The sequence below is a fragment of the Cheilinus undulatus genome, linkage group 9 (genome assembly GCF_018320785.1).
Source record: "Cheilinus undulatus linkage group 9, ASM1832078v1, whole genome shotgun sequence".
In the NCBI taxonomy this organism is placed as follows: Eukaryota; Metazoa; Chordata; class Actinopteri; order Labriformes; family Labridae; genus Cheilinus; species Cheilinus undulatus.
Window position 1 is genome coordinate 13,876,744 of NC_054873.1, and position 25,540 is coordinate 13,902,283.

General features: G+C 38.7%; 1 protein-coding gene across 1 annotated transcript in view; it reads right to left on the reverse strand.

The window, feature by feature from the left end:
• Window positions 1-25,540, reverse strand: part of lrriq1 (leucine-rich repeats and IQ motif containing 1) — a 63,849-nt gene that overhangs the window by 6,076 nt on the left and 32,233 nt on the right. Inside the window, exons 20-27 of the mRNA XM_041794537.1 lie at window positions 22,087-22,173; window positions 20,170-20,303; window positions 18,429-18,500; window positions 18,204-18,286; window positions 17,333-17,434; window positions 8,612-8,711; window positions 6,758-6,818; window positions 6,058-6,178 (exon numbers count right to left, since the gene is read on the reverse strand). Coding sequence (XP_041650471.1) covers window positions 6,058-6,178; window positions 6,758-6,818; window positions 8,612-8,711; window positions 17,333-17,434; window positions 18,204-18,286; window positions 18,429-18,500; window positions 20,170-20,303; window positions 22,087-22,173 — 760 coding nt within the window. The remainder of the gene's footprint in view (window positions 1-6,057; window positions 6,179-6,757; window positions 6,819-8,611; window positions 8,712-17,332; window positions 17,435-18,203; window positions 18,287-18,428; window positions 18,501-20,169; window positions 20,304-22,086; window positions 22,174-25,540) is intronic.

Genomic DNA, 25,540 nt, shown 5'->3' on the forward strand with positions numbered 1-25,540 from the left:
TTTTGTTGCTCCAAAAGTTCATGAACCATCATAAGTGATACAGTATCTTCATCAGGTAACTTTTTTATACAACTGAGTGTAATTCATTTTGTTTACCCCGTGCAAATGCACCGCACCAAACACTGACGTCATGGGGTAATTGTGAATAGCACTGAAGACTATAAGAAACAGCAAACCTTGACTGTCTTAACAAAACACCTTTTCATCAGTTAACCCAACCCTGACAGGAAGTCCATTGCCTATGCTTTAAGATGGTACAAAAATCCAACATAAAACAAAAACATTCTTGCAAAACAGTGGAAAAGGAGATCATGATTGGCTATAATATTTCTGAGATTAATTGTGAGTACACATTTTTATCATTTGACAGATCTAATTTCATTTTAACAGCTGCCACCCTGATAGATGCTTTCATAAATGATGCTGTTTAACACATAAGTGCTGGATTGTTTAGCTTAAGAAACTACCTTTCTAACTCCAGGTTTATCTCTGTCTCAGGAGGCTCAAGACAACAGCCCAGCATATGAAATCCTTCTGTAAAGACTCAAGCCTGAGTGGGTATTCTTTGTGTTGTATCAGAGGTCTATCCTTTCCACCTGGGGATCACCACAAAGCTTTTCAAACACACAGAACAAAGGCAGAGCTTCTCCCGGGCATGATGCTTTCCACGTGTAGACCAGGGCCCGCGGTCTCCACGGCCGCCCCACACAAGGAGCAAAACAGCAGGGAGAGCTCTGGAGGAGGTGGGGGGCCTTGAAGGCATCGCAGGTACTGACCTGGTTCTGAATATCTGCACAGCTTGTTCACTGTATAGAATATCCAGGGACTCGCACGTCATCCCTCATCACACCTCTCTAGTTTATGATTGAACTCGTGTTTCTCTGAGCCTCTACACTCCTCATGTGTGATGTAGTTTCAAGATAAAAGCTCCTTAGCCTCTTGTGTTTATTTTAAGAGATGTAAGCCCACGTTTGGTGGCTGTTTATTAAAGATTTGGTCCAATTATCTGTCCTAAATCAGAAACAGAACCTGACACATATGTTGCCAATTTTAGACTATTAAATGTATAGGGATAAACAAATAACCGCACATTTGGCCCAACCGCTGTGACCAAACAAATTGTTTTCCTTCATTTTGCTCCTATTAGAGCTGAACAGTGAACAAAATTGGGAGAGCAGATATGCAACTTAAGCGGTTTCCTTTGCACACGCAGTGAATGTATTTTGTGAGGCTGCATTTAATGGCACCATCCCAGCAGGCAGTGAGTATCGTGTTCCAATAGGTTACAGAGTAGGTTATTGAGTATTTATGTAGTCTTTACTGCTTTGGCAAACTAAGTGAACCTTCCCACTTTAAAACCCGGCTTTGATGTATGTGTGCCATTTCTGCAGGGGAGTATTAGTGTCAAACCTGAAAAGATAAAGAGAAGAGAAGGATGATGTGATTTTTTTTAGTTATGTGCTTAAATGTTAAGAAAATCCAAAATGTTAAGAAAGACAAACTGTTGTAGAAAAATGTAGAATCAATTTTTTGTAGAAAGATATGTGGAGTGAAAAGGTTAGAAAAAGTTTTAAAAATAAAAAGTATTAGCGCAAAAGATTGAAATGTTGTGAGGAAAAATCATACAGTTGAGAGAAAATTTGAAATTATGAGAAAACGTTACAATGCTGAGAAATAAGTAAAAGAAAAAGTGATAGGTTGAAATATTCTAACTCTAAATGTTTGGGAAAATGTAAAAAATGCTCAAAACAAAAGTCAAAATGCTGAGATAAAAAGTTTAAAAGCTGAGATAAAGTCAAAATGTAAAGAAAAAGATCACAATGTTAGGAAAAGCTGAAATGTCAAGAGAAAAGTGTAAAAGTCAAAGAAACTTGACATGGGGAGGACAATGTCAAATATCAAGGGCAAAAGTCAACCTTTAAAACAAAGACAAAACGTCAAGAAAAGGAGACGCTAAGAAAAAAGTTAAAATGTTTAGAAATAAACTGAATGTTGTGGAAAGTCATTATGACAAGAAAAAAAATGTTGAGAAAAATACAACATTTTGAGAAAAATGTCAAAATGTCAGTAAGTCAAAATATCTAGATGAGTTGAAAAGCTGAGAAATATGGCACGTGTCAATGTACAAGGAGATGTTTAAATGTCAAGAAAGGTCAATTTATCAAAAAAAGTTAAAACACTAAGTCAAAATTGTAATGTTAAAGAAAAAAGTCATAATTTTAAGAAACAATGGCAAAATGTTACAAAAAGACAATGCAAGCAATGCAGGCTTAAAACTCGAGAATAAACAGATATTACACAGAACAAATTCCAAATATTGAGAAAGAAGTTAAAATAGAAAACATTTTGGAAAAAGGTCAAAATTTCGAAGAAAAAGAAAACTTAAAAAATAGTAGAACATTTCAAGAAAAAAATGGTAATTTCAAGAAAACAAAAAGAAAATTTTGCGAAAAAAAAGTTCTGTTTATTTTCTGGAAAAAAAAAAAAGTTCAAAGTCATGATGACAACAGCCAACATGTTGAAAAGTCAAAATTTGAAGAAAAATGTAAAAAAGGCAAAATACATAAAAAATTTCAAATGTTTTGATTAAGTTACATTTATGAAAGAATTATGTCAAAATGGAGACAAATGACCCAAGATTTTAAAAAAATCAAAATCAAAATATTTCAAGAAAGAAATGCAAAATTTATAAAAAGCCCAAATATGAATAAAAGACTAAATCTACTTACAATTCTTTATCTAAATTTAGAATTGTAAGAATAAACAAAATATGTAGAGAACGGTGGAATGGTGGAACAAACTCAAACATTTTTTATTTTAAAAAGTCCAAATTAAAAAAGGCAAAATATAAGGAAAAATGTCATGTTGACAAGAAGGCTTAAATATTGGGAAAAAAAAGTCAAGATGTTAAAAAGCCAAGTCTAATATCTGTGACGAAAGTAAAAAATAAAGGTTGAAATGTCATTAAAGGGTCAACACAAATGGACAAAAAGAGTCGTAATATTTGGAAAGTTAAGATGTTGAACCTCAATGTCAAAGTGTAGAGAAAAAAGTCAAGATGTTTTTAAAAAATGCCAAAATAAAAGTTGTAAAACTGAGGAAGAAATCAACTCTTAAATTGTATTTTTTTCTTGGAAAACTTCAAAAAAAGAATCTTCCTCCTCTCATTTTGTCTTTCTCTTATACTCTTCGGTTCACTACACAGGAGTAAGATTTGCATTTTTTTAATGATTAAGGTTTGTTCACATTCCCAACCTTTTACTGACACAGGATTTTAGTCACAGAGGCTGCATTTCTAAATCATAAATTTCTGTTTGACCACACTGACGATTTTTTGGTGACCATTAGATGCCCTTTCAAAGTTTATGAAATATCTAATTGGCTCTTTGAGAAATGCTCTTTTCTTACACTCACATTCATATTACAGTTTGTCCTGAGTTATTGTGATAAATGGTGTTCTTATCAGTGCAGACAAAGAGGCTTTCATATAAGCAGCAGTACTCAGGAGCAGAACAACAGTCTGCCTGCTGAGCTCCACGACGCTCGCTCACTGCTGCTGCTGCACCTCGTGGATATCATTTTGAAATCATCATCAGAATCCAATTAGGCTTCGTTAACGTGGACAGGGTTCTCCTTCACACAGATTCCTGGGCTTGTTTAAAGTGGTCATCTGCCTTCAGCCTGTCAGTAGCATCTTTGTCACTCAAACTCCTGAGCCCCACGTCCTCTGACAGAAGGGCCAGTCATTCTTCTCTGAAAGGACTGAGAGGGTTTTTTTTTCTTACTGCCCGCTTCCTGTCAGAGGAGAAATTCACGGCACTCTGTCCCCGGCTCGACCTTGTGCCCCCCACCTCTCCCTCCTTCCCCTCTCGAAGCAGTCGACCGGTGGGCTCAGTCTGGGCTGAATAAGCAGCAGCATTTATCCCTCGCTCTGCAACCTCAGGTCTGTGTGATCCAAGACTTTTGGGTGCAAGTGTGCAAACACTGAAACATCTGTGTATTGGTATGAGCTGAATGTAAAGGTATCTACACGCATGCAAAGACATGCACACAAAAAATCTGCAGCTTTCTTAGGGAGAGGTATGACTGCAGTGATAACTTCATGTTTATACCAACATACAGGACAGTATGTCTGCATACAGGAAAAATTATTTATGTGCAAGTAAGCTTGGGCACTTTATTATGTTGGTGTATATCATATGCTGATTTAAGGAATTATATTAAAGTTATTTCAGCTTGCTATACTTCATTTCATTGCACAATTAAATGGTTATCTTAAAATAAGAGTATGTTGAAAGTTTCAGAGATGGGATTTTCTAATAATACAGGACAAACACAATGCATCTGTGTGCATATATCATGCATATGCATAAAAGTTTGAAATACTCGTCAATTTTCTATTTCTGTGTTAAGAATCAGTATTGCCAGCTTAGAGAAGTAACCCAAGAGTGCAACAAGGCTGGATTAAGTGGCTTGATTATAAATCCCATCCCAACCACAAGTTAACTTGCTATCTAAACAACATAGGCATTGGGCATAAAAATGACAGCTGCCTCAAATGAAGCTTGCTTTCTGCTGGGCATGCAACAAAGCTCACAATAAATGGCAACTCTATAGACCTGTCGCTTCTGACATCACACAGTCTGTTCCGTCCAACCCTGTCCACTTGAATGGCAAAAGGTGCATGGTACTCACTTGGTGCTAGTGCTTAATAAATACCCCTGTTAGCAAATTCCCCATGGTAATCTTTGTAGTGCAAGTTTTGTACACAAAAAATTCTGAAAGCTTGACATTTCAGAATGAAATACCTGCGAATCACTTCAAAAAAGTAGAAATTGGGCCATGTTTCCCATTGTGTGGCATCCCCTCTTCTTTTAACAACAGTCTGTTAAAGTCTACGAATTGAGGATACAAACTGCTGGAGTGTTGGGAGAAGAATGTTGTCCCATTCTTGTCTGATGGGATGGGATTAATAATGCCGTAAAACCTCTATATACTTTTCACCATTGATAGTGCCTTTCCTGATGTGTAACAATCCGGATGGTCCCTCTTTAGTCTGCAGGACACAGCGTCCGTGGTTTTGAAAAAGAATTTCTAATTTTGATTCTTCTGACCACAGAACAGTTATACATTTTGCCTCAGTCCATGACAGCGTTTCTTGGTCGTGGCATCTTCTTTAAAGATACAGCTTTAACTAGCATTTGTGGATGGCGCGGTGAACCGTGTCGACAATGATTACTGGAAGTGTTTTTAGATAGAGTTTTCACAGATTGGTGTACCTCTGCCCATCTTTACTTCTGAAAGACTTTGCCTCTTTAAAATGTTACCAATTAACCTTATAAGTGGCAAGATGATCCCCCGGCTGTTTTTCACTAGTATGGCTTACTTTTCCAACCTTTTTGTTGCACCATCCCTGCTTTTCTGAGATGTGTTGCTGCCATCAAATCTAAATTAATTAATATTTTTCATGAAATGGTAACATGCTTCCGTTTCAACATATGATATCTTATTTTTGTTCTATTGTTAATAAAATGTGGGTTTATGAGATTTGCAAATCATTGCTTTGTATTTTTTATGTACATATGCGTCATATCCCAACTGTTCTGGAATTGAGGTTGTAAATGACACTATAATCATTTACTTGGATCAAAGCTATGGCTTCATAATATATGTTTGTTCTGGGATATAAACTGCTGTATAAAGAGATGCAGGATATTGGAATTTTTGCCAATTTCTGACAAATCTATTGTAGCTGGTAGCTGGATACTGACATATAAATGTAGTTCAGACCTAAAACTTCAGTCATGAGAACACACATTAAAGTTACAGAGAAAAAGACTTCAGCTGACGAAGGTCTGTTGGGCCGGCCTCAAACTTAATTATACTTATTCGTACATATGGCCCATATTCACAGCTGATATATAGGTCTTATATATATATATATATATCAGCATAATTTTTTAATTGATGTTTTTTTATTTTATTCTGTTTGCAAAGGTCGGTTGTGAAAATGAATGTGAAAAAAAGATTTAAGACTATGAGGTTCACAAGACTCACTTTCATGACCCAAAGAGTTTCTGCCAGGATAACAGTTCTCTCTGCAGGGTCGAGCAGCCAAACTGCTGTTGGCCCACAATCCACTGGCATGATGTTGACGTTCTGTGTATCCCAGATCCGCCTGCACGCACCAGACAACGACACACAAACACACACATTAATGAGGCCCAACATTACACATCTCACGCGAGAAGTCTAACATTCTGAAAAACATTGGACGAGCAGCGGCTCTGCAGTCTGTACGTATCTATGACACAGGAGGAAGGGGGGAGGCTTCTGTTGCCAGTGGTCATAACTCAAAGTACTCTATAACTGCATGGGGAGACCTGCAGTTTCCCACTTCAAAGACCAAACCAGCATCAGCACCGTTCTCAAGCACAGGCAAACTGCTCCAAAGTGACACTGGGATTTCTGCAAGTAAAATGAAGAAATTGCGGCTGGGTGATCCAATTGAAAGTGTCACTGCAGAGCTGAACCTCACCCTCTCCTCCCCCCTTTGACTCCTTTAAATGGAAGCTGATGAGACAGGCTCCAGGGGAGGGAACATGCAGCCAGGACGTGACTCTGACTGCTGAATGTAAATACTGCATACCTCTACATGCATGCAACTGCTCCCCCAGAAAAGATCCAAATCAGGATTCACTGTCACTCACTAAAGTGAATGAACTGCTGGGGTAAAACAGGAGGGGTTGGTACTTACCACAAGCTGCACTCTGCCTCCTTGCAGGATGTCTGTGCTGATCTCCGGTAAGAAACGAACACTAGGGGTAAGAAAGAAGAAAAAAACTAAAGCATTTAGGCTGTTAGCACTCTGCATATTTCTATCAATTTAACCGTTTCCTTTCTTCATTTCTGCAATTCCCTCTGACATATCATAAAATAAACACAGATGCTCTGTAAGATAATCTTAATGTATCTTTATAAGGCAACGGGAAGATCAGGCCTGAAGGCTTATTGCCTGTATTCAACACATTGTCTCATCATTTGTTTCAATATAAGAACTTTATTTCTGCTTAAAAATATGTACTGTATGTTTAGGACCATCTAGATTCAAGGTATCTTTATCAGTGCCTCAAAAGATACAGTATATGTTGTGAAGACAGAAGTTTTAGCATTGCAAAGCTTACACAGCATGTAAAGCAGTTCAAGCCATAATGCCCACTGCAGGTCATTACAAACATGCCATAGGCCCATATGTGATCTTTGTAATGGTGCAGCACCACTGAATCTGTGACGGACCACTGGGGGCTGCTGACCTCCACGGCAAAAGGTGTGTTCACTAATCAGCAAACCACCTTTTTCATTTCATGGATGCCTTTTACAAAAAGAAAGAGAAAGCCATTTTAAAAGGTGATGCCTTCCCACATCATGCTATGAGCGATTCCAGGAATGTTTTCCAAGTAGCTCGCTGCACAAAGCTGGAGCGTATTACCACTTTTAAGCAGCTTTTCTCCCTTATTACGCAAAATTCATCCATGAAACAAAAAATGTGATTTACTGTTTTGTAAAAACACCCTATGAACTTGCTTGAAATTATGAAAAACCTAGGTTCTGTTTCAGAACAGGAGCCTGTTTTGTAGCAGAATGTTTCTGCAAAGCTTGGGAGAAAAAGCAGAATGTACTGTTTGATACTGGGCTGTTAAAGGAACATGTAACTTCGTAAATATTTGCTTGAACACTGCTTTGGTGTCTTAAAAATACACAAGGATTGGGCACTTTTGTACGTGACAAATAAATAAAGTACAGTAAAACAGTTCTATAGATACTAGCCAAAATGTGTGGATGGTTAAAAATTACATTATATACATGGGTGAATCTAGAAAATAATACATAAGTAGGTTAACCTTGCAAAGCAGATGGATTTTCCAGACTTCATGTCCATCAGGCAAACCCATCTTGAAAAGGGTGGGGGGGGGCCTGTATGAGCTGCCATGTGCAATGGCTGCAGTGAAGCGATTAGCCCGGATATAGCCATAGTGGCAGTTTTATCAGAAATGGACCACATTTCTTTAGAAAAACAAGAGCAAAGAGCCACTGAAAGATGTTTCCACTCTTCTGCCGACCTACTTCGGCACAAGTTTATGATTGTTATGGGTGTGGTTAACTGGTACTATAAGCCAGTGTATACAACAGCTGCTACCACTGTAGCTATTAGCTTGGATGCAGCTGTAGAAAAGTGTCAGCGTAGCAAGACCTCTACCACATTTCTTTATTAAAACAAGAGCAAAGATGGTTATTTCAGATTTTAGCATGAATTTTTGCCACTGACAAGCTCTGCTTTTCATCAACTATGCCCTGTACAGCTCAGGTTAGTGCAGGAACTGTGCATGTCTATGTCGCTCTGATTGGCCTGTGAATGTGACAGACAAAATGTTCATCCAATCACAAGTCCTGCCCTTCCCTAATGCTTTGTATGGGAGGATGAATGTAATACATATCCATGCAATGGCAGGTCTGTCTGGCGTGTTATGTTACACAGAAGTAAGTAAAATTTATTCATGTAGCACTTTTAACAGACGACAACCCATCTTGTGACCCACATGAAGTGTCTCACCTCTCTGAATTGTTGTCGGAGTGAACAGCCTGAGTGAGCTGCCACTGCTTCTCTCGCTCCGTCTTCTCTGCCTGCTGAAGGCTCGGCTCATTTTCACCAACTGACAAAAAAAAAAACTTCACATTAGAGGGAATTATTTTTTACCACCTCCCTTGTCGGCAAATTTACTGGCCTGATGGAATAAAATCAGAAAGGGAAAGCTGGAATGAAGGTGGCGTGTTACTAAATGACAAAACAATGTAATCAATCCAACAGAAAAGAGCGGTGCTCACAGATGTTGAAGCTTTACAAACAAACAGCTCATGAAGCTGATTTGTGGAAATGTTTAAAATGTTTCATGGTGATTAAAACTGTCTGGGGATCTCTGCACCAGGAGAGCTCTGTGGTCGAAGCTTTTGGTGTTTATGTTTGGGCTTATGTGTTTGTATTTGGAAGAGTCAGAGGTATTGCTGTTACACATTAAAAGCTGCTAAAAGATGCAACAGGAGAGGATCTGTTTTTGCAGCACCTGTTAGGGATTTGTTTTTTTTGTGAAAATTTAATCAAAGCTAAAGTTTGTTAGGGGAAGAAATGTGAAAGCCAGCTGATTTACGAGCTGTACTGACATCCCGTAATAAGGCTGTAATTCAAAGTAAACATTTATGTTGTGCTGACAGTAATGCCGCCGTAGACGGGGGTAAACTGATAATGAATTTTGACAGCCCAATGCTGGAACTAATGATGCATTTATTTAAGCCATTTATTTGCTTTTGCTGAGCCGTAAAAAGGAGAAAAACGGCTTTACAGTTTTCATGGGTTAATTGCAAAGCCCTCCTAAAAATGTCAAGTGATAGATTCTCCCCTCGGGGCAGCAAAGGCCAGGAAACGGCCACTCACACTTCCTAAAATACACACAGAAGCAGGGCATTTGTAGACCAGAAAAACTCAATAAGGTTAAGGACTTTTCTATGGATAAGACAACTCTGACTTATAATAGAATAAAAAAGGATTAATGCATATCGTGGCAAACATGGTGATAAAAGATGAGCACTATGAAAACAGCTCGCATCAACGTTTCTCTCCAGGAGCACAGGGAGATTTCCCTCTCTCTTTTCAGCCTCGAAAACCTCCACCAAAGCCCCCTTTTGACCCCTCCAACCTCCTCAATCCCCCTCCAGTGCTCCTCCAGGACATTAGGAGGGGGCCTGTAGGAGTCACGCCTGTTAAGAGAGGCTCTTAAGCACATTAAGCAATCTTGTCTCTTCAGAGGAGGACAGCATTCTGACTTTTTATCAGAGTTTAGGATGGAGAGAAGGATGATGGCTTTGGCCTGCAGAAAATCAGAGTTTGAAATGCTCGCAATCACAAGAATCATCACTTTCTCATGATGTATGGTATGACACTTTAACGCAGCAGTTTTTTAAAACTATCACGATATTAAGGGGTGGACTGTCTGACTTTTATAAGGTTTTACTGTTAACATTAACTTCTGTTAATTTTGAGAAGTATTACGGGATTTACTGTTATACATTCTTGTTCATGAAGCTGTAAGTATTTTAGCAGAGCTTACGAAATTTAAACAGGGACAGCTCACTGCATACTGACAACAAGAAACAGAGTTTAACTAACAAGTTTGAAGAGGTAAGAGCTGGGACAGCAGAGGGCATCTATGTTACACTGAGCACAAGTCTTAAGGAATCTCATAAGAAAACATTGTTAACAGTATCTATACAACCATGGCAAATTATGGTGGATAGAGTCAACACTGTTCCACTTGCATTGTTTTAAGATAAGATGATCCAGAACACTATTAGACATCTGAAAGGATATTTCTAGGTTTTTTTTAAAGTATGTTTGAGATATGGTAACAAAGTGAGGCTGAATTAGATGGACAAGGCCTGGACTTTAGCCAGATTTGACTGCTTTTACATATAAACCAGAAAGAAAGCTCAGATGCAATGTTTCTAAGCATTATCAGTAAGCATAGGCTAGCTAAACCACAGTCGAACCTCAGTATAAGATGTTTTTCAGGAGAAACCATAACGTCAATAAGAGGATTTGAAATTAAACAAAACGTTTTAATAAGGTCTAATGCTTAAGAAATACAAAAGGAGATCGAGTTATTTGCAGTAACAGAAAGAGCAAAGCACAGTGTGTATGTAATTAGTATGGTCACTCTGACGACCACTCAACAGTAACAGAGTCACTCTGATGACCACTCAACAGTCCCAGAGTCACTCTGGTGACCACTCAACAGTCAGAGTCACTCTGACGACCACTCAACAGTCCCAGAGTCACTCTGGTGACCACTCAACAGTCCCAGAGTCACTCTGATGACCACTCAACAGTCAGAGAGTCTCACTGATGACCACTCAACAGTCACAGAGTCACTCTGATGACCACTCAACAGTCACAGAGTCACTCTGATGAACACTCAACAGTTACAGAGTCACTCTGACGACCACTCAACAGTCCCAGAGTGACTCTGATGACCATTCAACAGTCACAGAGTCACTCTGATGACCACTCAACAGTCATAATCACTTTGATGACCACTCAACAGTAACAGAGTCACTCTGATGACCACTCAACAGTCAGAGTCTCACTGATGACCACTCAACAGTCAGGGTCTCACTGATGACCACTCAACAGTCACAGAGTCACTCTGATGACCACTCAACAGTCAGAGTCACTCTGATGACCACTCAACAGTCAGAGTCACTCTGATGACCACTCAACAGTCACAGAGTCACTCTGATGACCACTCAACAGTCACAGAGTCACTCTGATGACCACTCAACAGTCAGAGTCACTCTGATGACCACTCAACAGTCACAGAGTCACTCTGATGAACACTCAACAGTTACAGAGTCACTCTGACGACCACTCAACAGTCCCAGAGTGACTCTGATGACTATTCAACAGTCACAGAGTCACTCTGATGACCACTCAACAGTCATAATCACTTTGATGACCACTCAACAGTCACAGAGTCACTCTGATGACCACTCAACAGTCAGAGTCTCACTGATGACCACTCACCAGTCAGGGTCTCACTGATGACCACTCAACAGTCACAGAGTCACTCTGATGACCACTCAACAGTCAGAGAGTCATCCTTATAATATTTTATTTTGCTGCACCACAATCACTTTGTTCACTCACTACTGGTGCATTTTACATGATCCTATTTATCTATCTATCTTCAGTTGAAATCTTGGTGTCTTTTCACCAGAACCATTCTTGGCTTTCAATTTTTACTGTAATTGTATAGCTTGGTTAATAGATCTACTTACTGTCAACATGTCAGGCCTAAATGTTAAAATCCTCTGTTTATAGTGTTCATTTTTGTATAAAGACATTCTTCTACTGTGTCTGTTTTAAAAAAAAATTCTCTTGTCTTTGTCTTTTTTTATATTTACAATTATGATTTTTTTTTTTATTAGATTTCTGTTCTTTGCTTTTTGTAATGCTGCTGCTCTAAGTGCCATAAATCTCTCTCCTAGGAACAATTACAGTTTTTTTATTAAATATAATTAAACTGAATTGAAAGAAGTGCAGCTTCTGCACTTAAATGCTAACAAATAATACGAATAATGCAAACCATCACTCGGGATGTTTTCCTGAACTACTATAGCACATTTGTGTTCCACCAATTTGCATCTTTGCATATTTCTACCTCAATAAAAGCTTTGTTTTTTCAATTTTACTGATGATTTTGCCATTAGCATACGTGTCTGATAATTTGTTCATTTTGGAAAACAAATAAGTTTTGATACAGATACCGTTCAAATTCTTTAGTCTGTGAAGACCTTCATTTAATTCATGCTCTATAAACTTTTACTTTTTTAAACCCATATGTTGACCAATGTAAACGCAATGAGCTAAACAAAAAAGGAAATTTCAACCAAGTCCAGTTTCCTCTTCAATTAAGATTTAAAAAAAAAAATGACAAAACATGACAAAAATGTTGGAACAAAGTGTTTAAATATGTCCTTCTACTGCATTTTGAACCTGTTTTTGAATCCTCTTTTCATGACATTTGCAGAGTGACAGGAGAATCAAAGTGTGCATGAAACTTGACTCTGTCTCTGTGAGTGACTGACTGGACATTGGCTCTGTATGTTTTTTCCTTAAGTGTGCGAGTGCATCTCAAACATACACTGTGGAGAGAGGGCTCCGCTGCCTGGCATAAATAGAAGCTCTGGAATTAAGGGGGGGAGAAATTGAATGCACATGAATGGTGGTAAATAGTCTGACATTAGGTTATTTTGGATGATGGATGATAAACAAGATGATTGTGTTTCAGCCTGACTTTGTAGATGACTTGAAGTGTGAAATCGAGTTAAGTGCTCAGGAGGTAGGGGTTCCAGGCTGAAATAAAAATATATACCCTTGTGTCCCTCTGACATGAGGACGGATGTTTGCTGAGGCTCGATCCCAGTTTGGATGGAACAAGGAGGTTGGAAGAGTGTGTGAGTTGGAAGAGAGCGGGGGGATGTGTGGAAGGCGTTGGTGGAAAAGAAAGAGAAGAAACGCTCGGAGGCAAGAAACATCTTCAACATCTGCAGCCACCAGAAACTTGACGATACAAACCATGTGGAAAAAAATAAGGAAAGTTTATAACTATATTTTTTGCTCTTAAAAGAAAATGTCTTGTGGCTCTGCTCCATTCTCTCCCTCTGTATCTCCCTCTCTGGGTATGTAAGGCGATACCCATTTCAAGTGGGTTACTCATGTCCAGCACATCCACACAAAGAGCCCGGATAAAATAAACACGCCGCGTCGGATATCTTGGAAAGAATCTGTCATGGGTTTGGGGCTAATCACCTCCAGAAGGGGCTTGACTCAAAGCCTGAAACGTTAGCCCCTGTCGGGGAGCGCTGGCTGGGCCGGGCTGGGCTGGCTAGGCCCCGGGCACTGAGGATGGATCCGGAGGTGGGGGTGCCTTCTACAGGTCAAGACCAGGGGAGCAAGAGGGGAAGCTGGCTTTGGCCCACTGAGAGAGAAACCATGATCACAGCACTATGAGCAAGTGTCCAACATACAAAAACTTGACATTTCATTGCTGCTGTCTCACAGCCAACCTGTAAAAAGGCAGCAGAAGTCAAGAAGTAGCAGCCTTGTTAAGGTTACCCACGATACAATCAGGTGACAAACTCAGTACGTTTATATGCAGTTAGAAAAAGTCGAACTGTGAAATGTAAATTTAGTTTGATGGCTTATACAAGTCTGGGCTACGTCTTTGATCAGAAAGATACATTTCTAGAAGTAGGAAGTAGTATTTAGGAAGTAGTAGGAAGTAGTAGGAAGTAGTAGAAGTAGTATTTATTCCTGAATGTATGCACCTTAGATGAACCCAAACTGGACCAGGCATGCTCCACAGTCCATGCAAGGATTAGGATGAAAGGATGATACCACCACAACTGAGCAGAGATTAACCGTTTGATATCGTCCAGATGATTTGGTATACTATGTTTCATGTTGCAATTTCAGCTCCCAGTCAAACTGAGTCCCAAGGACTATCAGGTGTGAAACGACCTTAGTCTCTGAAGAGCAGTGGTTGTTAAATGCTGTGGCTTGAGGCAAGCCTTGGTGTGCTGTGGGAATCTGTGCAAACATACAGTATTACTACAACCATCCAACACCAAAAGCTACTGGAACATGTTCAAGAGACTTGGATAAAAACATGAAAAAACATGAAAACTACAGTCATAGAGTACCCACAGCCCAGGTAGTTGAGGTATAGTCGGTCATCTCACAACCAGAAGGTTGTAGGTAGTAGACGAGATTGGTCAAGAGAGATAAGGACAGTGGAAAAATCAAAGCTGGACACAATGTAGGAATAAATAGACTGCCAGTTGACTCTTGGCATTCTCAGACACGATCTTGATGGAAGTAAGTAGAGTTATGAAAAGCCAACTTAAAATCCCCTCAGTCCACAACAAAATTATAATTGCCACTTCTTTGTCAGCTTAAAAATCCAACTACTATCCACCAACTCCTGTTTGTCATCACAGTCCAACTGTTTGTTAATAGCTTGGAAATAACATTGAACTAATCAAGTATCAATTGACAAAAATGTGAGAAACTTTGGACTCATTGAAGACACTTTGACAACTCACTGCTTGATCTTTGGCAGTAAAGAAAAACACCAGTTGTATGGGTACAAAAAAATAACAAGATGAACCATTCAAATGTAAAGGGGAAATAAAATGAAGACCAAAGCCAAAGGTACAAGTTACTTTGCTGATTTTAACTTTAACTTGAAAGGACAAGCCAATGAATAGCGTTTCACCACAGGTAATTAAAGGTATTTCATGCTCATGGCAGCATTGGACTTGGACCAGAGAGAGTCACTTTACTCTCTGTTGTTGTTACAGCGTCTCTCTGACTGCTGGATGACCAGGAGCATGGTGCTCTCTGCATTGTGAGGCCTTGACCCTGCTGGGTGGAGGTGGGGAGGAAAGATGGAGACAGACCCTTAGGATAAAAGTCGACTTCCCCCCATCCTCTGCCCTGCCCTCCCTTTAGCCCTTCCTCCCTTTTAAGTCTGTCTGTGGATGTCACAATGTCAAATCATCTCTCCACCTCAGGGCAGTGAAGGAGGCCACAGCAGGAAAAAGATGGTGGGAGAAATTTGCCTCTTCTTTGCAGTGCTTTACACAGGAGTCAACATCAACACTCTTTAGAAGACGGTAACAAAGAAATCAAACATTTAGACCTTGTCCACTCAGAGACAAAACAAATATATTTCCATTTCATTTTGAAATGTTTTCTGTAAACACAGGATCGTTTCAGTAAATGTCTGTGTAAACACAGACCCACTGAAGACGCTGTAGAATATATGCCAAGCCTGTAAGTGGCGCTGTAACGCTGCCATGGAAATGCACCTTAAATAGAGAAGAAGATTACAGAGCATGCCGTGCATGCAGCTTAAGTGGGCTATTCTATAACTGATGTAAAGGTTTCAAGAACGATGCGACTGGCTGTCCACACCGAGATGAAAAGATAGGCATATACAGATTTGTTTACTCTGGGACCAGGTTTAAAAAAGTAGTGTTTACGGCCTCCCAAAATTTCCATGTGGATGAAATGCCAATACAACAAACTGGACTGAGCCTGAGGAAGAAATGATATCATAAAAGACCACTAAAAATTCCCTGTAAGAAACCACTTAAACAGAAAAGTGGAACCATAACAGGTACACAGGTTTTTTTCCTGGACCATTAAAGCAGCTTAAATCTTAGCTGTTGGTGCACCTACACATAAAGGGAATTTAACCACCTATGATGTGGAAGTCCAGTCTGTTTTAATGTTTTTTAACTGATACAATCAATTTTTCAATGCATGTTACTCTGACCAAAAATGCTGACCTAACCATGTCGGCAGTGCCCACATGTTCCTAGATGCATTGCATGTTAGCAGCCACAGAAATCCTACTATTGCTGGTATCCTGGCCTTGCACTGTGGCTAAGATCATATAATAGTGAGCCTAAACACTGTAGTGTTTCCTCCTCCATCATATTGTCTATTCCAGTTAGTCACAATCTATTCTCCTTGAAGACTGCCCCATCTTCTGTCTTGGAAAAGCTAATCCCCCATGAAAAGAGTGACAAGTCTCTTTTAATACTTTTCAGTGATAAAATCACAACACAATAGGGTTTTGCTTGGTATTAACAAAACGTTGTTTTATAAACTATCCTGTAGTTGTGTGACCATTATTTAGTGATTATGTGTAAATTGAATTCAGTCCATTAAGAAGGATTTGTATCTATTTTGGGCACATGTGGTAATCCTTAATACTTTATGTGGATGCGCCCCAATACATCCTGAAAACAGTTTGATATCTAATAGCTCAGAATGCATATGGAGATGGTCTGGGATGTTTTCATCCAGATGGAGCTTGTTGTGTAGACCCGCATTTCACAACTTTTTTCTGTCAAGACACCATTTAAAACCTTAAATCTCAATTCACCCTTGACAAAATGTATCAATAAAAACATCCAACCTCCCTATGACTGCCCAGGAAATTAATGTAGTAAAACAATTAATATGATAAATCTCTAAAGCAAATGTGTAAAATATTAGAATGCCTATATTTTCACTAAATAGTCTAGAACACCTTAAAAACACACCCTGACAAACTGAAAAATAAACAATTTATTATTCTTGCACAGTACGCACTGTTGCATCATTCGCTGACCCCTATTGGTCTGCATGTCTGGGGTAATTTTTGCTGAACTTAAAGCATTTTGAAGGATGATGCCTGAGTGCACCCTGGTCAAAACAGGCTAGTGGACACACAACACACAGTGGCACCAAAGACTGCCTGAACCAACTGACTGGTAGTATCCTGCTAGCATACAAAAAACTTGGCTTTATCTATATCCATCCAGCCTTACTTGGAGTAATGGGAGATCTGTTTTTTTTATAGTTCAGTAAAAATAGACAGTCCTTTGACTCCCAAATGGCTCTTTGCTTGGTCCCATTTAGCCTTTTTTTATGTCTTTTGAAGAACAACAAAAATGGAAAATGGGAGCTGCTTCCTGTCCTTCACAAAGAGAGCTGGCGCTTTGAACCAGCTCGTCTATGAACGTACCATCACAACTCCCTTGTAACCTGTCATCTCGAATCCATGTGCCATTTCAGTTGAACTAGAACCCCTTTGCTAAATATAGTATATCACTTAGGGGTGTAAAAGACATTTATTCAGGGTAACAAAATGAGAGACAGCCCTACCCTTCATATTATTTCTGTTGTGCTTTGCTGGCCCCTTTTGTGCCCCCACTGGATCCTTGTGGTAACTGCAGTTTCTGAAGAGGGACAGATGGGTGGAGGGATCTAGGAGGGTAAAAGAGAAAGAACAGGTCAAAGAAGGACAAACCAGGCCTAAAACCAGAACCTAACATTCGGAAAATATTGAAACAGCGCTCTGGTTCTACTGAGGCCGATGCCATTAGGAGTTAACATAGACATAGACCTGTTTGTTGGTGGAGCGAGATGACAGGAGCCCTGCTATTGGAATCATGCATTCACAATTCTGATCAAAGAGCAGCCTTCCTCTACATGACTGTGGCATGATACCCGTGGCAGGACTACTGTTTCTTGGAGCAGAGCAGAGGTGAAGTCACCTTTTACCGCAGCTGTGCTCAACCACTACAATGAATGTAATGGAAATCACCACAGGATGGCTTGTCAAGAGGTTTTCTTGGCAAACGTGATATCCTTTGCAGGATCTCAAATAAGGTCCAATGAGAGACGACAGGCATGGGCTTCTGCTGTCTGTTATGGCTCATTAACATATAGAGGGTGGAAAGGTTTGCTGCTGTTGAAGCATGGATGAAGAACAAAGCCAAGACGCAATAATTCCAGCTGAGTTTTCCCTTTTTGAAAAACAGATTTAATGTATGATTTTAAAGTTACTTCTGTGCTTTAGAGGATATTTAGGAAGGAAACGGTGAGCACTTTTAACAATATCTGCCTTTCTAATGTTCTTATTTCTACATTTTACCAGCAATATGTTTCAAAATAGTCCTGTTTAATCTGAGATCAGTGTACACAAGGAAAATGGCAATTAAAAAACTTTTTACAAATGCAATCAAAAACTCACTTTTCTTCTGCTGTTGCTTCTTGGATTTCATCTTCTCAGCCCGTTTTAGCATCAGAAGAGCTGTGTGGCTGTGAGTGAAGCCCCTGGAGAAAACAAGGACATTACCTCTCAAAAATAGCACACTACAACATAAAAACCATGCATAAATGACAATAAATGACAATAAAAAACCCTTACAATAATTTATGAGGACTACATAAAGTATCAAAATAAAATATTATTTACCATTCCTCAAGAATCTTTTCCGATCTCTCAGTGAGACCACTGAGCACTGGTGCTGAAGCAGGAGATTTGCTTCTGAAATAGTACATAAAAAAGTATTGACAGATTATACGAGCTGAATTAAAGACCCTGTAAAGTGAAAAATAAATCCGTATTTAGGTTTGCTGTATGATATGTCACTGTGTTATGAACCATTAGTTCAAATTTCAGTCAAATAAAACATCTCCAAGTTTATAGAATTAAGCTTCAAAATCATGAAAAATAAGGTAGTAAATTCTGCTCCAGGATGGTGTGGGCATGTCTGTTGTCTGGGCCCACTGAGGAGAAATACAATCCTCTCAAATTAAAAAAAATGTTACAATCTGAATGGAGGAAAGCACTCACACCATACGCCTGCCCCTTGACCTTATGAACAGAGAGCAGCAGCCTGGCTCTGTGCCAGAGAAGAGACAAAGTCCTTTTTCTGGCTCAAATCTCTGTTATGATACTTGAAATGTTCCATAGACCACTGTGGCTGATAAATTTAGCAAATTTACCTCACAGTGAACAAAAAAACAGCATTTACCTGACTATTAACTTTCAATAGAGGCAGTGTCATCAGGTAACATCAGACTGTACAAACATAAACCGCTCTGTGATTTTATATTGTAGGGGGGTGGGGTCATTCCCTACTGTGGGCTCGTGACATCATGAGCCCACATATTTGCCCCGCCCACATGAAACCAAGCAAGGAAAGAGGTGAAAAACTGTCTAATGGACTAAGTCCAACATTCGGTCACATGTAGATTTAAGTGTTTTCACATGTTAACAGGAACCGTATTCCAACATATCTAGTGTGTTAAGACAAAAACTTTGGATTTTACTTTACAGGGTCTTTAAACACAACAGCAGAGATTAAAAACTTGAAAATATCCTTTAAATACTTGAAAATATCTTACACACGTACATCTATTGGGTCGTGTTCTATGTGATTTTATTTGTTTAACATTATAGTTTCTCCTTTTTCAACTGTGTCATCCTATAATCCCAAAACATGTTGTTCTTATTATTATAAATTTACACTTACATTGTATTTCTTTGTTTCCACTGCCCTTATGTCTGAAATAATATTCCACATTCTGTACATATGTCTTTATTAATATTGATATCTATTTATGTTTATACCATCCAAATGTGTTTTAACCACTCTAACTCAGTGATTTCCAAAGATTGGCCCCTCGGAGAGGCCTGAAGCAATGATAGTGAGGGCTCAGCAAGACTAAATAAAGCAATGTGTGCTATTGCACTGCTATGAAAGCATGGCAAATTTTGTTGAAGAACTTCCAGATAAATGAAGGATTAAGTTTGATCACAGTTTGGATCAATAAAGTCTATCCATTCATCCAACTATCCATATCTGTCTATATTTCTATCAATCTATCCATATCTATATATCTATCTATCCATCTGTCTGCTCTGAATGATGTTTAAACGCATTTTAGAAATAGCTATGCTGCTCTCGTGAACTACTAATAAACAGTATTGACAGCCCTGAGGAACCAGTATGTTGACCACTAACGAAACCCATCTTGACAATGGCTGAGTAAATCTGTTTTTTTTTCTTTTAATAAAGTAAAGGGGATTTTTTTCCACCACTTAGATTTTATTACCAATATTTTCCCATGTTAGTTAAGAATTTTATTTTTATAAACCTTGGTGTTAATTCACATGCAGTTTTTACTTCAAAATGGGTGTGTTGTCCTACCTGTTGGAGCTTTCTGGTGAAGCTCTCAGCTCAGGCGACACCAGCTGTTCATCATCCACCCAGGCCTGCTTTGACCTCAATACAAGCGATGGAGGGAGGACATGCTGGGAGGCTTCAAGAAAGACCCCAGAAGCCTGAAATACACATATGAATTGATGCAAACAATTTGCAGCTTTTAAAAATCACTTTAAGTAAAATTTTATTGCTTGTTTTTAGCTATAGTAGCTATCCTTCAATTTATTAAGGAAATCAAAATTTCGAATGTATTTAAGGACAGTCTACATGACTTGGATGTTTTAGTTTTTTAAATACACATTTTCAGATTTGGTTTTACATCTTTTTGAGTAAAAGAATCCTGATTTGAGGTGTTTTCAAAAGTTTTGGTTGCTCAAGCTTCAAATGGAAAAACTTTTCTTAAAAAAATTAAAGTACTACTTGTGCTCTACTAAAAAGATGAGCAAACAGCAAAGAAATCCCTGAACCCGGTAAAAACCCAGTGTTTTGTTCACTTAGTCCCATGAAACCTCCAGATGGCTGAACAGTGATGTCCAGCATCCCAGAGCCACCACACTCCAAGCAAAAGTAACATCCTTTATGTTGTGAACAGTGTGTCTCGCACACTGCAGGGCTCCAAAGTCCAAATTACTTATTGCACCTGGGAAGTGTCGTTTCAAGCACTGCTGCTGTTCATAAGATGGATTTTTCTGCAAACATCCTTTATGTTACCAGCTTTACAACATGGCAATCACACCCCAAAGGGATCACCCCCTCCAGGCTCAACCAAGCTCTAGGTAGTGACAAAAACACGACCTACCCTCACACGACTCGTAATTACCCCCACATAAAGACAACTATTCCTGTTGCCAACATTACACATATGAAGAACTGAGAAAAGAGAAAACAAAAGACAATGGAAAGACAGAGGAAAGTATGAAGAGAGAGCTTAGCAAGTGGATGGGGGAGGCAGAGACAAGATGAGGTGCCCTGGGCAGTCACCAATGCCTGACTGGGTTGATGCTCTACCTCCCCTTACTCCCTCAATTTTTAAAAGAGAAAAACAGAGGAGTTGGGGGGGTTTGTCAAACTTTATTTTGAATTTCAGATGGCATTCCTCCTCATCCAACCCCACTGCTCTAACTCCTAGCTCTCTAAGTAATGAAACTTCTGATCTTCAACCCCCTACATCCCACTTCTACCAGACAAACCCTACTTTTCCAGCCTCGCTGTTCAACTTCTACCCCTGAATCTGCAAATCTCAGCTTTTCAAAAAATACATTCCTTAGTATGCCTTTGGGAAAATAGCATACAATGTATATCATAATGTCCTGCCACATGTAATTCAACTTCATGTTTTCTTTTGAGGTAAAACACTGACACTTTTAACCACAGAAAGTTTACACACTCCAGGAATGCTCATATTTAAGTCTAACTAACAGCTTAATTACCCTCAAGCTCCTGTTTTTCTCTGTAGAAGCTCTAAATTGTGCATCCCTGACTTTGATGTGTACCTAAGTGTCAACACACTGAGGCAGGCCGTGACAGCAGCTGCACCACATCAGCTGGCCTAAAGCTTCCACCATGATGTACAGCCCTGAGCGCGCTCCAAAGAAAAGATCCAACGAGAGGTAAATGAAGGGAAAAACACACGACAGTCCGCCTGCATGAAAAATGACATCTGCTAGTGCAAAGCAACCTTTGGACCTCCAGGAAATAATCTTGTTTTCTAAAGGAATAAATTTGAAGATCAATCAGGGCAAGTGAGAAAAATCCTGGAAGGGGAAACAATGAAAATGAGGGAGGCAATGAAAATAACACTTTGACATCACACAAGGATTGGTGATTCCTGAATTTCACGTGCGACTTTCACAAGCCAGATCGGTTTAAAACATTACATCGTCTCTAGGATGTTTGATTTACCTGAAGAGACAGCTGCTGCTCTGATTCATCATAATGTCTGTGAGGTGGGTCTTCACACAGCGGTGTCCACTGTTTCTCCAGTGCTACCTTTTTCAATATGAAAACACATTTTTAAAATAAAAATGTAATAGCGGACAGCAAAAAGTGAGAACACCAAAGGAAGATGTATGTGGAGCCAAAAGGATACACTATCTGTAATATACAGCTTGTACCTTATAGTGGATATGATATATAATAGTGAAGGGAGTCCTTGTGTCAAGAACAGGTTAAATTAAGAGCTCCTAAATATTTGCAGCTATGTCTTTTATAGTGTGATTAACTGTGTATGTGTGTATGTACTGTGTTATCAGGGCCTTAGATACAGAAAAAGAAAAATGAACTCCCACCCACACTGGCAGAGAAAGAAATTCTCCAATGTCACTTTCATCAACTTGCAAATGCCTTAAAGTTACCTTGTGGCAGACTATATAAAACTCTGCTGTAGTCTCAGTGACGTCGCCCACTGGTTTCCACAGGAGCATCACGAAGCTCAACAAATGCTATCTCAGCCTAACTTTGATCAATTTAGACACAGGCAGAAAGATGGAGCTGAGCTGGCCTACAGCTAAACCATACCAACCTGTCAGTCAACTTAGTCTGCTTCTAATGATGCCAATTTACTGTATGCACAACTCTCAGCTTCAATATCGTCAAATGGATGAGAACTGGTAAAAATTCAGCCCCTTTCAATTTTTAGACATGAAAAGTTTGGCTGTAGAGTGACCCAGGCTGTTAACACTGTTGGATTATGTTGCTTTAAAAAGTAACTCATTCAATTACAAGATTACTGTCATTACAAGTAACTGTTACATTACTGCATTACAAACTAAGGAAATGCATTAAAGTAGTTTCGTGTTACCAAAAATTAAAGCCCTTTTGTGACTCATCACAAAAAATAAGTGATATTTTCCACACAGTAGTTTGTCTACCTTTGAATGTGTCAACTCTCACTTCATCCTAGTGCCTCATTTACTGCCAATAATGTGTAACTCTGCAGCCTGAGAACAGCAATAACATACATGACAACCTTTACAGCTCTTTGACATGCTAGCAATCTGACAATGAACTTGGTAAAGGAATACAACAGACAGACAAAGCAGTTTCAATAAAAACAATACATGATGTAAACTTACATTTCATCATATTGTTTGCCCTGTCTCTTTCTCTTAAAAACTCAATGTAACACTGATATGTCTGCAAAGTAAGTACTGTCTTCAATAAGCTTACTAGGCATTAACATTAAGACAGTATGTTTACTTTATGGTAGTATGAAGTTGGAGAGAAACAGAAACTGTGCAGAAGCTTCAGGGACTTTTTCTTTTCTTTTTTTTCTTTTGCAAAAAGGCAGAGAAAATATGACAACTTTTTACTGGAACAGATCACTTTTATGAAAAAGTAACTATATATTGGATTATTTAAATTGTAGAATTAACATACAAGGTTACTTGATACTACAAATGCCATCAGGGAAAAACAGGCAAAAAAAGTCGGAAATTTCCCCTACGCTATTGTCAGAAGTCCCACCCCTTCTTGAATTTGATTTGCAAGTAAGGAGTAGTGACAATGAAGAGCACGGTTTTCAACAAAGAGCGCTTTAAGTGCGGCGACAAAATCAGCTGACGCTAAGGGTGTTTTTTTTCTGCTCAGGGTGTTGAACACCCAGAACGCTGGATTACATTAGTTTTGAATTGAAAGTAAGTGCTGCCAACACTAAAAAAAAAGCTGGCTATAGACACAGATTCTTATTCATCATCATCATTCCTTACACTTTTAAAGACTGAGACTTGTTTATTTGTTAATCCTCAAACTTTGAATTGTGTGTTTTGAGGACTGGAGTTCAATGTCTACATTCAAAGATTGTATTGATATCGGTATTGGTTAAGATTAATTTGTAAATATCGGCATGTCAGATAGTGGCAAAAATCAAACATTACGTATTCGTAACTGTAACACATTTGCATAAACATCAATCTTTTCTATCTGCTGTAAAAATGTGCAGAAAAAAATCTCCTTTTGCACCCAGCTTCATGTGGAAACTTCTGGAACTGCAGTTATATGCACATTTGCACTGGCTTCAATTTTAAGGCTGCTGCTTGGTTGTTTCTGAAAGAGCAAAGAGCAAAGAGCTGAGAACTATGATCTTATAAGCACAAAAGTTCAAAAACTTACACTCTAAGAAATGAAATGTTGATTTTACTTAACTAAGTTATGTCAACGGGTTCCGCATAACTGTGTTGTTTAAAATGGAAAAGCAAAGCACGAGTAATGTGAACAACGCATATTAAGTAAATCTAACTTAACTATCTTACTTTAAAGCTACATGATATTACTACATTGCATAACCACAACAACATTATTTTGGATTTACTGACACTACATTAAGTTAACTTAATGTGATTGAGTTCAACTAACTTAACACAGATGAATATTATTTATGTGGTAGGTTTGTGTTAATACAACACCTCAGTTGTACTGGTTAAATGACAAAATTAAATATGTACAATAAGTTGCAGGGCTTCACGGTGCACTGATAAAAATGTTCTGCTGTTCCTACTTAATTTTATTAATTTTAACAGTTGCACGAAAGAAATTTGCTTAGATTCCACAAATGTTGTCTATATTATCATTTCATCTAGGGTGGACCAACTTGTGCAGACTTTTGCAGTTATGACTGTTACTCTTCCACTAAATCAGAAGGTGATGTTCCACCAATGTCAATGTGCCATCTTCCATTCATTAATATTAACAACAGTAGCATTGCCCCCTGTAGGTGGGACCTCTTTAATTGAGACAGCAACTTCACTCATGGTGCACTATATTTAAATATTTTATTTAACCTTATTTAACCAGAAGAAAACCTCTTTGAGATTAAAATCTCTTTTTCAAGGGTGTCCTGGCCACGACAGCAGCAGCACACTGAGTGCATAAAGGTTTAGTGCCCAAAGGCATTCTGGGAAAACTGCAGATTTGTCAAAACTCAAATAATTTGAGTAGTAACCAAGTGTTGGCTACAACTTGATATCTATAGCTATAACCTTATACAAACAAGCAATATGTGATTAAAAAAATACTGTTACACCACTAGCGCTGCTACATGGTGCGCAAGTGGCGAAGGTTGTTTTGCTCCATAGTTAATGCGTCATAGTAGAGTATCTTTGCATGTGTGTTGGATTTAAGTGAGATGGTTATGTTCATTTTAATCAACTGTGTTTTGTAGCCTTGAAATCTCTTACTATTAAGTTATTCCAATGAAATCTTGTTAAGTTTTCCGTAAAAACTTAAAAAGTTATTGTAATTTTAACACAACAAAGTTACGTAATATGAACAACATCACTATTTCATTTCTTAGAGTGTACTCTTAGAGGGTATTAGCAATACAATGTGACACATTAGAAAAGAGAATAGGAAACTGAAA